The sequence below is a fragment of the Biomphalaria glabrata genome, chromosome 18 (genome assembly GCF_947242115.1).
Source record: "Biomphalaria glabrata chromosome 18, xgBioGlab47.1, whole genome shotgun sequence".
Taxonomy (NCBI): domain Eukaryota; kingdom Metazoa; phylum Mollusca; class Gastropoda; family Planorbidae; genus Biomphalaria; species Biomphalaria glabrata.
Window position 1 is genome coordinate 18,762,510 of NC_074728.1, and position 16,361 is coordinate 18,778,870.

At 37.3% G+C, this 16,361-nt stretch overlaps 1 protein-coding gene across 4 annotated transcripts in view; it reads right to left on the reverse strand.

The window, feature by feature from the left end:
• Positions 1–16,361, reverse strand: part of LOC106077367 (uncharacterized) — a 92,044-nt gene that overhangs the window by 52,410 nt on the left and 23,273 nt on the right. For all 4 annotated transcript variants that reach the window (XM_056016870.1, XM_056016872.1, XM_056016869.1 and 1 more), the window contains exons 14-20: positions 13,656–13,788; positions 10,919–11,114; positions 6,477–6,584; positions 5,031–5,221; positions 4,118–4,751; positions 3,444–3,693; positions 1,688–1,885 (exon numbers count right to left, since the gene is read on the reverse strand). In XM_056016870.1, coding sequence (XP_055872845.1) covers positions 1,688–1,885; positions 3,444–3,693; positions 4,118–4,751; positions 5,031–5,221; positions 6,477–6,584; positions 10,919–11,114; positions 13,656–13,788 — 1,710 coding nt within the window. The remainder of the gene's footprint in view (positions 1–1,687; positions 1,886–3,443; positions 3,694–4,117; positions 4,752–5,030; positions 5,222–6,476; positions 6,585–10,918; positions 11,115–13,655; positions 13,789–16,361) is intronic.

Sequence of the window (16,361 nt, forward strand, 5' to 3'; positions counted from 1 at the left end):
ATGTAAAATTGATCTAAGAATGGAAAGTGAGGGGAAAAAAACGTGTACAAAACGTAAAAAGGGAAATAACTGTACAAATATTTTGTCAATAAGTAACATTTTTTTCCCTCTTATATACCAATTAAAACAATTAATTACCAATTGGTAAATTAATAATTGCTTGTTGTTTTTTATTATTCAAGTTTTGTAAGGTACATCAAATAATATTGTTAAGTTTCAACTTGATCCGAGAATGTGTGGGGGAGAAATAACGTGTAAACTATTTTACCAGCCAGACAGACAGACAGAAGTATTAAATTTGAGCATTCAATACATTTCAAACACTTTTTTTTAACACCGTAGAATCAAATGTCTAAGCGCAAAGTAGCATTACCTTTTTAGTTGGCAACAAAAATCTCTCAAAATGGCGTCTTGACATTGTTAATTGTGTCTATTTATTGTTTAAATACGTGTTTGTTTTGGTTCCATTTGATCTATATCGCTATTCTATTTACAAAGCTTACATCAACTTACTCTGTCTGGTCAAATCTTTAACACGTTTTTTTCCACGCCCCATTCTCGAATCAAGCTGATACTTTGCACAAGTATTCATTGTCGACGACAATACGCGAATCAATTAACAAAAAAAAAAAAAAAATTAAAAACAATTAGTTAATTTATTTGAAGTAATTAATTATTTATTTTTTTGTATTAAAAAATAAGGGAGACAAATCTTTCATTATTGAGAGATATGACATTAATTGTGCGATTCTTTATCTTAAATAACCTTTGTTTAAAAAATAGTATTTTAAATATTTACATACTGAATTTAATTGAGTGAAAAGATTTTTTTTTTAAATCTAAAAAGTACAAAATATAATGAGTTGAACGTTATTGGCTGATAAAAGATATTTAATTCAACTGTAGTAAGATGTATTTGCCAAAGCTAATCCAATAAGCATCAAAATACAAATAACCACACCAGTACCACTAGGTTTGGTCGTATTAATCCCACAAAACGCCTTTTCTTTTTCCTTTTTTATCTCATTGAGCGGTTTGATATTTAAATATCTAAATAAAAACGCTATGTTGCACATAAACTCTACGGGTGAGTCGTATACACACATTGTGTTAAAGAAAAATGAATGCAAATACGTTGCAGATTAACATATATACTACCTTTTAAACCTTTTTTTTAATGCATGTTTTTATGTAAATGCACACAATATTCATATATATGGGTTTTAAAAAGGAAAGTTTACGCTTTTAGTGGATTAGAAATAGACTTACTATTCTCCTACCAACATAAATTTTACTTTTTAAATTCCTTTTGTTGAATTCTTTTAACGAATACCATAACATTTCCCTCTCAGATTTCACTTCTAAGACACTTAACTAGTAATTTAGGTTCGTTTTAAGAAATGTAAATGTAGCAGTTGCATTTATTTTTAGCAAGGCGAAGGTAGAATCAGTAGTGCTTTAAGATTTTTAGATAAAAAACGGGACATACGGACAGACGAACAGCACTGTAATCAGTATCGGCGATCCACTAACAATCAGAATTAAAAAAAAAAACAATGAAATTATCCAGTCCATAATTTTACACAGCCAACATCCGCAAGTGTACTGTCTTGATATTGATAATTAGTAGAATAAATGAGTCAAATAATGGCATGAAACAAAAAGTTGTAACCATAAAGTCTCGTACCGCTCCTGTGCACTGTGAGTTGTTGACGCACTCTCCTGGGGTGCCGTCACATGCTTCCGTGGCCGGGACCAGTGTGTTGCATCCGCCAAGCTTTGCGTAAAAACCTTTGTTACAGGTACATGCCCCGGAGATACAAGAGGCGTTCTGAATGCACTCTCCTGGCGTGTTGTCACAGGGTTGTGTAGAGTTGATCAAAGGCTGGGGGAGTAAGCATAGTGAAATATTTATTTTGTTCAGCTACTTGTGTTATCAGTCAAACAAATCAATCAAACATTTAATCCACCATCAGCCATTCATCAGAGGATTAATCAATCCAACAGAGAGCCAGGCAATAAATCACCAGAAAATCAAGCATCAGACATTCAATCATCAAACAATCAATCAATCATCAAACAATCAATCAACAATCTCACAATTACTGAACAATCAATCAACCAAATGAAATTAGATTTTCAAATCGATAACATTAGACAATCAATCAACCAATCATCAGATAACAATTAACCCTTAAGATGCGTGTGTTATTTTATTTATTGTATTTCCATTTTGTATGCACTCATTCTAAAATAGCTCAGCACTTAAAGGGTTAACCATACATTAAAAGAAAATGCAAATATTGCAGTCTATAATTTAAAATTAGTTAATTATAAACTATCTTTAGATTTATATTAATAACTTTGAGAAATTAATATGAAATAAAACTCTATCCGCCCCCCTCCCCCCCCCCCCCATGCTTTTTTTTACAACCATAAAAAAATAACAAGATCTAGTGGAAAATACCCAGCAATAGAAGTACACATCAAATATAGCTAAAAGTTAAAATCTATACACCGATTCTCTTAACCAGGTTACAAACTGGGGTCAAACTGGTTTAAAAACATGCCCTGAGATAACTACACAATCAGACCCAGTGGCGTAGCAAGGGTTTGGGGGCCAAGGGGGCTTGGTCTTTTTTTCAACTGTTCTGTGGGCTATGCGATACTACCATTTGGAAAGAGACATAGAAATAGGTATAGATCATTCGTGTCTGTTTCACACTTCATTCGTTTCCTAAGACTGTAACTGTGTAGTTCAATCTGGGCTTGAATAAGGAGCTAAAGCCTCACAGAACCAAAATGTAAATAGTAACAGTATAACTGAAAATGTGTTATTGCTAAGCTTTTTTTAAAAAAGTAAAGCTCCCCTTTTAGACCTTGTGGTCTATATGGCAGATGATGTAAAGGTCATCTGTATCTGTGGTCTACGGTTAACGAAGGTGTCATGTGGCCAGCACAACGACCAACCGCCTTTACTTTTCCCAAATTAATGTCAGGTACCCATTAGAGCTGAGTGGATTAAGTGGCGCCCAAAGTTCCCGAAATTAAAAATCTCAATCCCAAGAATTCGAACCCCGGACCATCGGTTCGGAATCCAAGCGCTTTACCGCTCATCCACCTCGTCTCCTCTAAGCTTTGTAGACATCCCTAAAGAGTCGAGCTTAATCCCTATTATGATTCTTGACCAAAGGAAAGGATTTGACCCATAGGCTAGGAATGAGAGATCGTCATTTCACCAACCTCCCCTTTCAGAAAATGTCTCATTAAGAAGTACTAGACGATCATGACTTCTTGAGCCAAACCCCGGTTTACCTGCACGTCAGGCAGGAGGCCGAGTCCCTCAGGGGATGACTCCATATTCCTATACTGTTATAGCCCACCGTGTTATAAATTTCTAACAGCCTTTTGACTCAAGACTCGTCCAGTTCTGGGAATCTTACCTCACACTTGCCGTTCTTAGGGTAGTAACCTGCCAAACACTGACACTGTCCGCCCAGACATGCAGCGTTCGATACACACTCGCCAGCTATGTCCTCGCACTTGCTTTTGACCTGGATGAGTGGCTGGCACTTCCCCAGCCGGTTGTAGAAGCCAGGGACGCAGAGACAAGATCCTGCGAGGCAGGCGGAGTTCTCGGTACACTCTCCTTGGATCCCGCCTTCGCACGACTGGTTTGCATTGTTGACCAGCCTGAAACCATGGCAACGTTACTTTGTTCAAAAATACGGATTTTATGTGTTCATAAAAAAATAAATCCATTAATGAAGGAAACAATTGAAGTTGATATGGGTAGATAGATTAATAGATCGATAGAAAAATGGATGGATGGATGGATGGAAAGATATATATATATATATATAGATAGATAGATAGATAGATAGATAGATATGTAGATAGATAGAAAGATAGATGAATCAATGGATGGAATAGTGAATAGACAGATAGACAGATAATTTGGATAATAATCGTGTTGATAATGATTATATTATTAAGTAATTTTAAGGTTATGTTAATAATCATTATGTTTTAATGATAATATTATGTTGATTAAGATTATGTTATGATGACAATGAAAACTATACATAATTAGAGAATATTACACAGATCAACTTACAAACACCGTCCATCCTTGGCATAGAAGTTGGCATCACATTTACAGGCATTGGTCACACAGCTTGCGTTGGCCACACACTCACCTGGGAAGTTCTGGCAGGGCGTGGTCGGGGTTTTCTTTACCTCGCAGATCTCATTCTTGGCGAAGAAGTCGGCTTCGCAGGTGCACACCGTGCCTATGCACTCAGCGTTCAGTATGCACTGCCCAGCGCCGTCGCAGGCTTTGTTAGGCTGCAAGAGAAGGTTGCACACCCCGTTCTTCGGGAAGTACCCGCTGCCGCAGACGCAAGTCCCGTTCACGCAATCGGAGTTGTTGACGCACACATCCGACGCGTCGCACCGGTCCGTGGCTGGAACGTTTGCGGGGCAGGACCCGTTCTTGGCGAAGTGGCCGAGGTCGCACTGGCAAACTCCATTGACGCATTCAGCATTGGTCACGCACTGTCCCTTCCCGTCGCATGGCTGAGTCGATTTAATCAAAGGAAAACAGCTTCCGTTTTTGGCGTAGAACCCAGCATTACAAGAACATATTCCTCGTACACACTCAGCGTTACTTATACATGTTCCTTGGCCATCGGGACAAACATCTTCAGATTTAACAAGGGGCTTACATTTTCCTCCCGATGCGTAAAATGCTGATAATAAAATAAAATTAAATAACATGTACAAACTTTTTACCAGACAGTCAGACACACAGATAGAAAGACGGACGTACGGACAGACAGACAGACAGAGTAAGTTGATATAGGATTTGTAAAAATAATTATAATTATGCTCTATTTCAATGCATTTTGAAAGCTACAACTGTTTTTAAAAAATTGAATGTTCTTACGAAATAAATTCTGCATTCTGGAGAAGTCATATCTATTTCATTTCTTCTTTCCATAAACTGACACTTTTAACTAAGCACAAACCTGTAATACATTCGCATTTTCCACCCGTACATTCAGCGTTCTGCGTGCACAGTTCCGAAATGGTACAAGCTTTTTGAACCGAGATTCTCAAAACACACTTCTCTTCCCAGGCGACATAGTCATCATTACATTGGCACACTCCGTCCACACACTCTGCGAATTTGATGCACGTATCAATAGCGGGGCATGTTCTGGGAAAGAAATCAATAGGAGAGTTTACTTCTTAAGAAACATCCGTTAATTAACTTTCAAAAAAATTAGTAAAAAATCTTGAAACTTCAGAAAACTAAGAAAGGCACGACGATACTTTGATGCAAGGACAGAAGGTGAATAAAGTTCTTAAGGCTCTATTTAATAATAGTTCATTGGGACGACTCAGTTGTTTTTATACTCTGCAGAACTGTATTGTTGACTTCATTGCCTTCATTGAAAGTCCTTGATGCTCTTTTGAAAATGAAGATTATAGCTTCCTAGTCCGATTCCAACAGAGTGGCAGGACATGACGGCAAAAAGGGTTTGAACACTAATCTATCATGACGGCAGTCTCAGACTCACACTATACACAGCCAGACGGCATTCTCTTTTCTTGATATTTAATTAATTTAAATATTTCTCAATCGTTGTTTCAAAATCATAATTTATTGACATAAGACCATGGCCTGTATCACCTTCGCAGCTATAGTTTCAAAATGGGCTTTTTAGGATGTAAGCTTTTGATATGGTAATGTTTATCTGCATATATTAGTGTTCCACGCACCGTAGATATACAAAATAACTGGATATCCATTTTTTCTTGATAACAATTTTCCTCTTGTGGTGCATTTATTTTTTTTTTATTCTGTAACGGACAAGTATTCTTTAATCAAAAATTTCAAAGTTTCTTCGTAAACGAGGATTATAATTTTTGTAGGTTTAAACCTTCTTAGCCTAAACCGCCTGTAGAAAAGCTGGGGATGACGTTGGGCAAGGTTCACGCCTGCGTCTATTGTGATGTAAACGTATCTTATCTTCTTATCTTGTAAAATACAGACGTAACTTCAAAAAAGAAAATGATTACATGATTACAGGCATTTAAATAGGTCAATTTAGTCATGAATGTTATAATCAATGACTTAAATTCTGCCAAGTCATTGTTTTTCCTGGCTGAAACAGCAACCCATTCCACTCTTTAATAGCACTAGGGAAGAATCAGTAATTGTACAAATTTGTCCTAGCGTATAGAATAAGAAGTGTGCCTTAAAATCGTGTACCAAAGGTAAAGCACCTATCTTTATCTAATTGACTAAATCTGCAAAAGTGGCTGTCAAATGATTAAACTTCAGCAGTATTAATTGGGATACAGCTTTCAATGAATTACATGTCACCTGTGAGGCTTTCAGTAGAGCGCGTCTGTTTAGAACAATGAGCGTTAAAATAAATGGTAAAGCGTTTCGACAGAGGGCTTACTTGTTTGGCTTGATTCTCGCCTGACAGTTTGTCTTCGTTGGGTAGTAAGCTGGCCCGCACTCACATACTCCCTGGACGGCGTCACTGCAGACGGCGTTATTCACACACCTGCAGATTAGTGTTGAAAATATTTTCAAGGAAAAACTCACAACGAGCACTTAGACATGTATAAGACTAAGACTAAGACTGCTTTATTGATCCTTACGGAAATTTGTTGTGATTACAAGGATTGTTTCTCATATAAAGACAACACAACAGAAAAATACATATAAATACAACAGACAACATAAAGAGTTCATTCAGCGACTACACACAGGTATCTTGGTGCATTTCATGTTCCCTAATCAATGAGTGGCGGTGATAGAGTCTGACCGAGTGAGGTACGAACGAGTTTTTGTACCGCTCCGTTCTTGTTTTGATTGACAGCAGTCGCCCACTTCGCGACGACCTGGCGTAGTTCTGATGGAGCGGGTGGATACACTCCCTTTAGTATGTAGTTATACTTCCACATTGGCTAGTCTTATTTTTACATGATGCAGTCTAAATTGTACATAGCGAACTCTTATTGCTATATTTTGTAGCCCTATTACAAAAGTTTATATCAGCTCATTCTTTCTGTCTGGATCGAATCTTTTACAAGTTTTATTTCCCATTTCCCATTCTCGAATCTTGAGGTGGCGGCATAAATGAGTGTCCGAAATTTGTTTTTACATCAAATATTACGCCATTATCTCATGTCATGATATAGAATGTCAAAATGCAGTGGTCCCCTAAAGAGGTCAAGGCCCCCAGGGCCCCCAAACGCTTAGGTACGCCACTGTATTGTGCATCAAAAGTTCTCAGTCACATACTGAGTAAGATCGCATTTGTTTTAGCTATTCTATTTTGTAGTTAAAAGTACGATCTACATATTTTACGACCTGAAAGAATTGATACACATCAAGGTAAACGTATATCGCATTTGTCTTGATCTAGCTTTTGAACTGATACATATTTTGCTGTAGATGTCACGTCTTTTCTTCTCAGATTCTCTGTTCAGCCACATTTGGCTGTGGGGGTGGATGGGATATTGCTGCATTAGGGTCTATCCGAAGTGGAGTTAGTTTGGAAATTCTAAACGATGTGTATGTAGTTAGTTAAATTGTAGGGTTCATTTTATTGAGATGATAACTGAACTGTTTACAAAAGCGTTTCGTGCGTTATGTATTGTATTTTCCTAGCGTAAATGCAATATCTTATCGCTTTGCTAAACTTTAAAGTAACGTAAGAACTAACGACCTATTGGGCAGATGAGGTCAAGGTCACAAGGACCAACCACTTTTATATTTCCCCAACTAACGTCAGGTACCAATCAGAGCTGGGTGGACTCACAGGTGCCCTAAAGATCCCAAAATAAAAAATCCCAATTTTCACCAGGACTCGAACCCGGAACCCCTCGGTTCGGAAGCCAAGCGTTTTACCGCTAAGTCTCCTTTCTGAGCTGTACCTATACAGAAAAAAAATATTTACATGTTGAACACTCTTCTTTATCTTTACGCTGCCAGATTATTGAGATATTATTGTTTTATAGTTGGCCTCCTTGTGTCGTAGAACGACTATAGTTCCCCTCGTGGGAAAACTTTTTCATGTGATTGTAGAGCGCCCTATCTGGGAAGACGTTCTCAGTCACATACTGAGTAAGATCGCATTTGTTTTAGCTATTCTATTTTGTAGTTAAAAGTAAATTACACAAAAATCTCTGGGCTAGTGGTTTCACTTTGCCATTGAGTGACCAAATAATGAAGATCTGTGACATTCAAGGATTATACCATCATCATGTATCAACGTATGCAAGTACTTTGTTCCAAGAACAAGCAATAGAAACAAAGATTTATCTTTTGTAAGCAATGTTGTAACTTTTTTTTTCTCATAAAAATGATAGAATGAAATTTAAACACTAAACCATGATTATGGCCTGATACTAATCTGTTTTTCAAATATACGATATTAGTTGACATAATGTGTACAATTAATGTGTAGCTACATGGCGATAGAAATGATCAAAAATGAACATACTTTAATAAATTTAAAAGACTGTTAACTTTTTTTTTTCTTTAGCGATATCTGGATAAATTTTTTTCCAAAGAACTTCAGCATTTTACGTGCCCTATATATAAAATAGCAATGATTGTAATACGAAAATACATTCTGTATAGATAGTTCTTGTTTACTCAAAAGCGTTGTTTTATAATCGATTATGAAATTTTAGCTTATAGACAAATGTGACGCTTCAGACTTATATATACACATTATAAACATATTACATCTAGACTGTACACGGAACCGTAGTTCTTATAAATATTTAAAGTTTATAAAGGTTTTAAGAGAAGAGATCAAATTGGACCCCTTATGATTATGTGAACTCGCTCTTTACTCTAAGAATATTAAAGATCTTTGCTTGTTTGTTTGTTTTTCAAATTATGTAACTCTCCAGTTTAGGAATTACTCTAAGTTTCAGCACAATCGTCTTCAATCACAGACCTATACATTTGTACGTGGCTATCTAGTTTTCTTAAATAGATTTCTCCTCTCAGTCATGGTCGACGTTAGACAAAATATTCGTTCTGGCCTAGAGCGGTTTTGAGTTTCGATTTAGATCACTGATGCCCAAATCTTTTCTTCCAGGGGAATGCGACCATCGTCCATAACATGCAATTCTGACGCGCTGGCTGCCTCACTGCAAATAAATCCTAACCCAAATAAACTGAACCTCTGTGTTCTCATTATGCAATGTGGGTATATATTTTAAGGAGTCGGATATGGCCCGCAGGTCGTAGTTTGAGTATCACAAGTTTATCACCTTCACCTATCCCTTAGTCTGTTGGGCCGTATTAACGACCGTCTTTCTCCATTCCTATTGTCTTTTGCTTTGGATAAAACTTCCTTCAATGACAGGCCCGACTATTCTATTATGTTGCCTTCCCATCAATTTCTCTCTCTGCCTCTTCTTCTTTTTCCTTGTTACTGCTCCCTGAAGGAAGGTCTTTGCGAGCCCGAAGACCTTGTAACATGGCCATAGAGTTTTAGTTTTTTTTTTTTGCTTTTGTTTTGTTTTTTTGTACAGTAGTTAGCAGGTCAGCGTAAGTTTCATCGCTAGTCTTAAAGCAAAATTCTGGATATGTACACACTTGCAACTCTAGATCTGTATTTACACATTTTCTACTTGTAACTGCAAATATAGATTTATTTTTACAACTTCACTTCTTAGCCAGCAACACTTCAGGGCGTTAAAAAAAACTGCGGCAAAAGGGGAAACTGGACACACGACGGGTATTTGGAAAACGGCTTTCAATAGTTTTCTAAGAATTCGACAGTTTATGTGTGGTGATTGTGTTTGTATGTGTGGTGATTGTGTTTGTTTGAATGTGTGGTGATTGTGTTTGTATGTTTGGTGATTGTGTTTGTATGCTTGATGGTTGTGTTTGTATGTGTGGTGATTGTGTTTGTATGTGTGGTGATTGTGTTTGTATGTGTGGTAATTGTGTTGGTATGTGTGGTGATTGTGTTGGTATGTGTGGTGATTGTGTTGGTATGTGTGGTGATTGTGTTTGTATGTGTGGTGATTGTGTATGTATGTGTGGTGATTGTGTTGTATGTGTGGTGATTGTGCTTGTATTTTTGGTGATTGTGTTTGTATTTTTGGTGATTGTGTTTGTGTGTGTGGTGATTGTGTTTGTATTTTTGGTGATTGTGTTTGTATGTTGTATTATGGATGGCTCTTGATAGAATCTTGGGTGTAAGAGGTAACGATTTCTAGGTTTATTTGTTGTTATTTCATTGGTCCATTGGTTGGGGTAGAGTGACGTCCCTTGAGAGATTGTGATTGTTTTCAGAGGTCTGAGTTTTGAGACTAATAGTAGAAGTACCGAATAAGACAGTTTTCCTATTTTATTTGTAGGCCTATATTTAATAGCTCAACATTTGATGGCGTTATGTACATATATAAAAGTCCATTCTGATTACTTTTATTAAATATATATATTCTGTTCTTAATATATCACCGGAGTTTCTTGAAATTGTTGAAATACACACGTTTATGTGTCCCTGTCAAATCCAAGCCAGGAGTTCAGAGTTTTTGTATATATCTTTGGGATGACTAGCTTATGGCCACACTGAGAAACGTTTTAATGTTATATTTTATATTGTATTGTATAAATGACCATCGGAACGACAATCCTGAGCGCTTACCACACGACTAGGCAGCCAACCTTTAACACAAAACAACATTCATTTGGTGCACATTTTCGTTCATTCAGAGATAAAAAGATATGCTTGTCCAGTCTAGATATAATATGTAATATAGGTCTGTGGCTAAACTATTAAAACAAATATTTGTTTCAATTGAGCCTAACGCTATTGCTAAACACAAAACCTATGCCGTTGTTACTCCGACGTGAACCCACCTATCGGTGTTCGTGCAGTCTTGGCCGGGCAGCTTGTAAGCGGAGCAGTAGCCTCTTTTGATGTCCAGTTCGATATAGCCATCGTTGCATTGGCAGAACCCTCCAGCGGGCGTGGAACATTCAGCGTTGGGCACACACTGGCCCAGGCCAGTACACGACTTGCCCGCAAGGATGACCGGAAGACAGGCCCCGTTCGCTTGAGAATAAAAGAAACAAATTAAATATTGACCTCTTTACTTATCCTGAAAGTATTACAACAATAATACTTTGTTTTTAAATTGTCAATGTCAAAATATTAAAACACATTCTGCATTTCTTAATGTAACGCATGAGTGAGGACCACAATATTTTGGTCTATATAATTAATAATGAGAAACATTTAAATAAAGGGGAACTCACTCGTATTAATTTTGGTTTGAAATATATGCAGACGATAATTGGAAAGAGGAACCCATGTGGAGAGTGTTAAACCGAAAACTTTGGCTATTGTAAAAAGAGCCTTAAGAGTTGAGTGTCCGTTTCGAAGACGGTTGGTTTGTGATTTTGCTATTTAATAATATTGTCAAAGATATCATATAATTAAAGTATCTTTGGAGAGTTTTGATGTCATTTAAACTGTTTAAAAACTAATGAATTGAGCATAGGTTGTATATAGAGTCTCCATAGGAACGCAAGTGACAATTCGTGGTAACGACATGTAAGAGTTGGTTTGAATTGAAACTTTGTAAAAATTATAAAAGACAACTTGTAAAAATCCGAAATGTTGACAGCCAATACAATACTAGCCCAAGCCAGTTTTAAAAGTTCTTTAACCGTTTTTCTTTTCCCACGTTGAAAAACAAATGTAGCCTATAAGTTGTCTACTGTAAGTGATGCATTTAAAATTTAATCAAGTCGGATGGAGACGATTATTTTATTTTTATTTGTCGGGCTACTTGATGGCTACTCTCTAAAACCCCACTTAGCTGAAACCCCTTTCCGAGTCTTTCGTGACGAGCGACGAGCATGGACTATTCCTTTAAACACTGAAAGGAATCTAGGCTTGTATTTTAAGTTCTCTCCGTTCCCGGCGTTACATGAGGTCGTTAAAGTATCCCTCAATCTACCTTGAACTACTGACTTGGTAAAAGTATCCCCCAACCTACGTTGAACAACAGACTTACAGTTAAAGTATCCCCCAATATACGTTGAACATACAGACTTAGTTAAAGTATCCCCCAACCTACGTTGAACAACAGACTTACAGTTAACGTATCCCCCAATCTACATTGAACTACTGACTTACAGTTAAAGTATCCACCAATCTACGTTGAACTACAGACTTAGTTAAAGTATCCCCCAATCTACATTAAACTACTGACTTACAGTTAAAGTATCCCCCAATCTACGTTGAACTACAGACTTACAGTTAAAGTATCCCCCAATCTACGTTGAACTACAGACTTCCAGTTAAAATATCCCCCAATCTACGTTGAACTACAGACTTACAGTTGAAGTATCCTCCAATCTACGTTGAACTACAGACTTAGTTACAGTATCCCCCAATCTACGTTGAACTACAGACTTAGTTAAAGTATCCCTAAACCTACGTTGAACTACAGACTTAGTTAAAGTATCCCCCAATCTACGTTGAACTACAGACTTACAGTTAAAGTATCCCCCAATCTACGTTGAACTACAGACTTAGTTAAAGTATCCCCCAATCTACGTTGAACTACAGACTTACAGTTAAAGTATCCCCCAATCTACGTTGAACTACAGACTTCCAGTTAAAATATCCCCCAATCTACGTTGAACTACAGACTTACAGTTAAAGTATCCCCCAATCTACGTTGAACTACAGACTTAGTTAAAGTATCCCCCAATCTACGTTGAACTACAGACTTACAGTTAAAGTATCCCCCAATCTACGTTGAACTACAGACTTAGTTAAAGTATCCCCCAATCTACGTTGAACTACAGACTTAGTTAAAGTATCCCCCAATCTACATTAAACTACTGACTTACAGTTAAAGTATCCCCCAATCTACGTTGAACTACTGACTTACAGTTAAAGTATCCCCCAATCTACGTTGAACTACAGACTTCCAGTTAAAATATCCCCCAATCTACGTTGAACTACAGACTTACAGTTAAAGTATCCCCCAATCTACGTTGAACTACAGACTTACAGTTTTAAAGTATCCCCCAATCTACGTTGAACTACAGACTTACAGTTGAAGTATCCCCCAATCTACGTTGAACTACAGACTTAGTTAAAGTATCCCCCAATCTACATTAAACTACTGACTTACAGTTAAAGTATCCCTCAATCTACGTTGAACTACAGACTTAGTTAAAGTATCCCCCAATCTACGTTGAACTACTGACTTACAGTTAAAGTATCCCCCAATCTACGTTGAACTACAGACTTACAGTTAAAGTATCCCCCAATCTACGTTGAACTACAGACTTAGTTAAAGTATCCCCCAATCTACGTTGAACTACTGACTTACAGTTAAAGTATCCCCCAATCTACGTTGAACTACAGACTTACAGTTAAGGTATCCCCCAATCTACGTTGAACTACAGACTTAGTTAAAGTATCCCCCAATCTACATTAAACTACTGACTTACAGTTAAAGTATCCCTCAATCTACGTTGAACTACAGACTTAGTTAAAGTATCCCCCAATCTACGTAGAACTACAGACTTACAGTTAAAGTATCCCCCAATCTACGTTGAACTACAGACTTACAGTTAAAGTATCCCTCCGTACAGTTGCAGACGCCGCCCCCAGTGGCCGAGGTACATTCAGCGAACTCGACACAGATGCCGAGTTTAGGGCAAGGGTAGGACGCTGGTACTTGAGTCTTGCAGTCTTCTCCAACCTGCAGATGTAGAGTAGAATTACTTTTGAACTGTTTGAAATGTTTGTTAGTGCTGGTTGAATAATAATAGTAATAGTATTAATAATAATAGTAAAAATAACTGCACGCCTCCAGCAATGAACTAGGCTCCTTCCAAAGCAACTCCTCTGAACCTAAACAATGTTCATGTAAATATAGGTTAGGCTGACACAGGGTACGAGATTCGCCGATGGAAAGAAAAACAGTCCACGGAAATTTTCCCGGCTTTATTGCATGATGACAATATTAGCAGGGTTGCTTCCTTAACATGGCTTTAAGCAGGCCATCTCTACTCTGAAACAGAAGTCTTTGTTAGAGCTATACAGGACAGAGTAATTAGGACAAAAAATTATGGGAAACATAAACTCAAAAGTTGTTGGCAAATGCCGAAAGAGCGGAAATGTGGGTGAGTCAATTGAAAACATAATGGCAGCATGTTCAGCTTTATCAGATTCTTCCTACCTAGGTCGCTATAACCAAGTTGCAAAACTATTACACGAACACTTGACTTTGAAACATAATTTGATTAATAAAGATAATCTTCCTTATTACAAATACTCGCCCAATCCTAGAGTCAAGCCATCACTTTTTATACTAGGATAGGCCTATTTTGACTATCAAAACGGTGGATTTTAATTGTCTTGATCTCCTGTTTATTGACAAAGAAAAGAAAAAAAACTGGTACAATCATTGACATCGACGTACCACTACCCTCTTCATATAAGGAAAACCGAAATGGAAAAACAAAGAAATTTTGTGAACCTAAGCGGTTATGGAAGTTGTCTAAATAACAATATATCCTGTTGTTAAATCAACTGAGGGGATAATATCAACTGAGCTCACAGATACCCTCAAGGGCCTTAACACCCCTAAGAAGATTCTGGTTGCCTGTCAGAGGACTATACTGCTGCAGACCTGCCACATCATCAGGAAATTTTTCAGTGAACGCTGTTAAAGGGAGACTACAATGAATTTTGTTTCTCTCTAACGAAGCTCGACAATAGAAGTGCCAGAGAATGAATACTAGTTTGTCACATAATAATTATTAATACTTATAACAATAATCATTATTATCCATACAATTTGTGTATTAAAAATATGTTATAACTACAGAAACATAATATACAATCAGAGGAGTCTCACTCCAACCGTTAAATGAAACCTGTGAAATGTTACATCAAAAAGATCTTTCTCTATAATGATTTAATTGTCAGGGGAACGGACCCTTATACTCTGTCTTTGTATGTAAACAGTATCTTGCATCTTCTTTGGTAAAGTAAAATCCCGAAATCTTACGAATGTTTCTCTTGAACAGTTGTCCGAATGGAGTTCTGCTGCTTCCAATGACTTTGCTTGCAGCATTTAAGATTTTCTGTAGTTTTATTTTTATTTTTAAAGTTAAGATTGCCATACCAGGCAGTATTGAATTTTTGTTTATTTCAGGCATCACTTCATCAGGGCCGAGTACCCAGGGGGCTGCAAAGAAGCAAACGTCACTTCCCTGTTTTTAAAAGGAGAAAAAATATGATCCAGCAAAAAAAACAAAAACAGACCAGTGTCATTCACCAGCGATTAACGGGTCCAGAACTTTAAATGGGGGGGGGGCGATTTTTTAAAACCCTAACCCCGTGTAAACACTAACCCTAAGTTTGGGAAAATAATAAAATAAAAAAACCCCGCATATTCAAACATTTCGATTTACAAGAACGAGAATATTCGCATTTGATTTGTGCAACACCATGAGATGAATCTGTAAGTTTAGAACCACTTCAGGACAAAAGAATAAAAAGTAAAGAAGAAATATTACATAAAACACTCAACGATAATTTACAAATAATGAAACAAAACCTAATGAAATACTCAGAAGGACACAAAGGCTCCTTCTGTATTGGAAGACAATGGATGCGTCCAGATGATTCCCTGGTTTTGGTTTCGTCTTGAGACGGGGCAGAATCTGGAGTGGCTGATCAAGCCAATTTTGGAGCGGAAGAGTTGTTTGTAAATGTTTTACATGTTTTGGATGTTCCTTCAGAGTTGAAGATAGTTTACTTCCTAGTCCAAACCTCCCGCAGGACGACGGGAGATGGGAGCGGGCAGGATTTGAACCGTCGACCATCGATAAATCCGAACGACAGTCCAGCGCGCAAACCTCACGACCAGGCAGCCATCCAAAGTTTGACACAGTTTTATCCAAAGTGAGTTAGAAAATTATTCCTGTCATTTACAATGAATGAGATGAACTGAGAACACATCTATAACACAGGAACAGAACACATCTATAACACAGGAACAGAACACATCTATAACACAGGAACAGAACACATCTATAACACAGGAACAGAACACATCTATAACACAGGAACAGAACACATCTATAACACAGGAACAGAACACATCTATAACACAGGAACAGAACACAAGATAACACAGGAACAGAACACATCTATAACACAGGAACAGGACTCATCTATAACACAGGAACAGAACACATCTATAACACAGGAACAGAACACATCTATAACACAGGAACAGAACTAATCTATAACACAGGAACA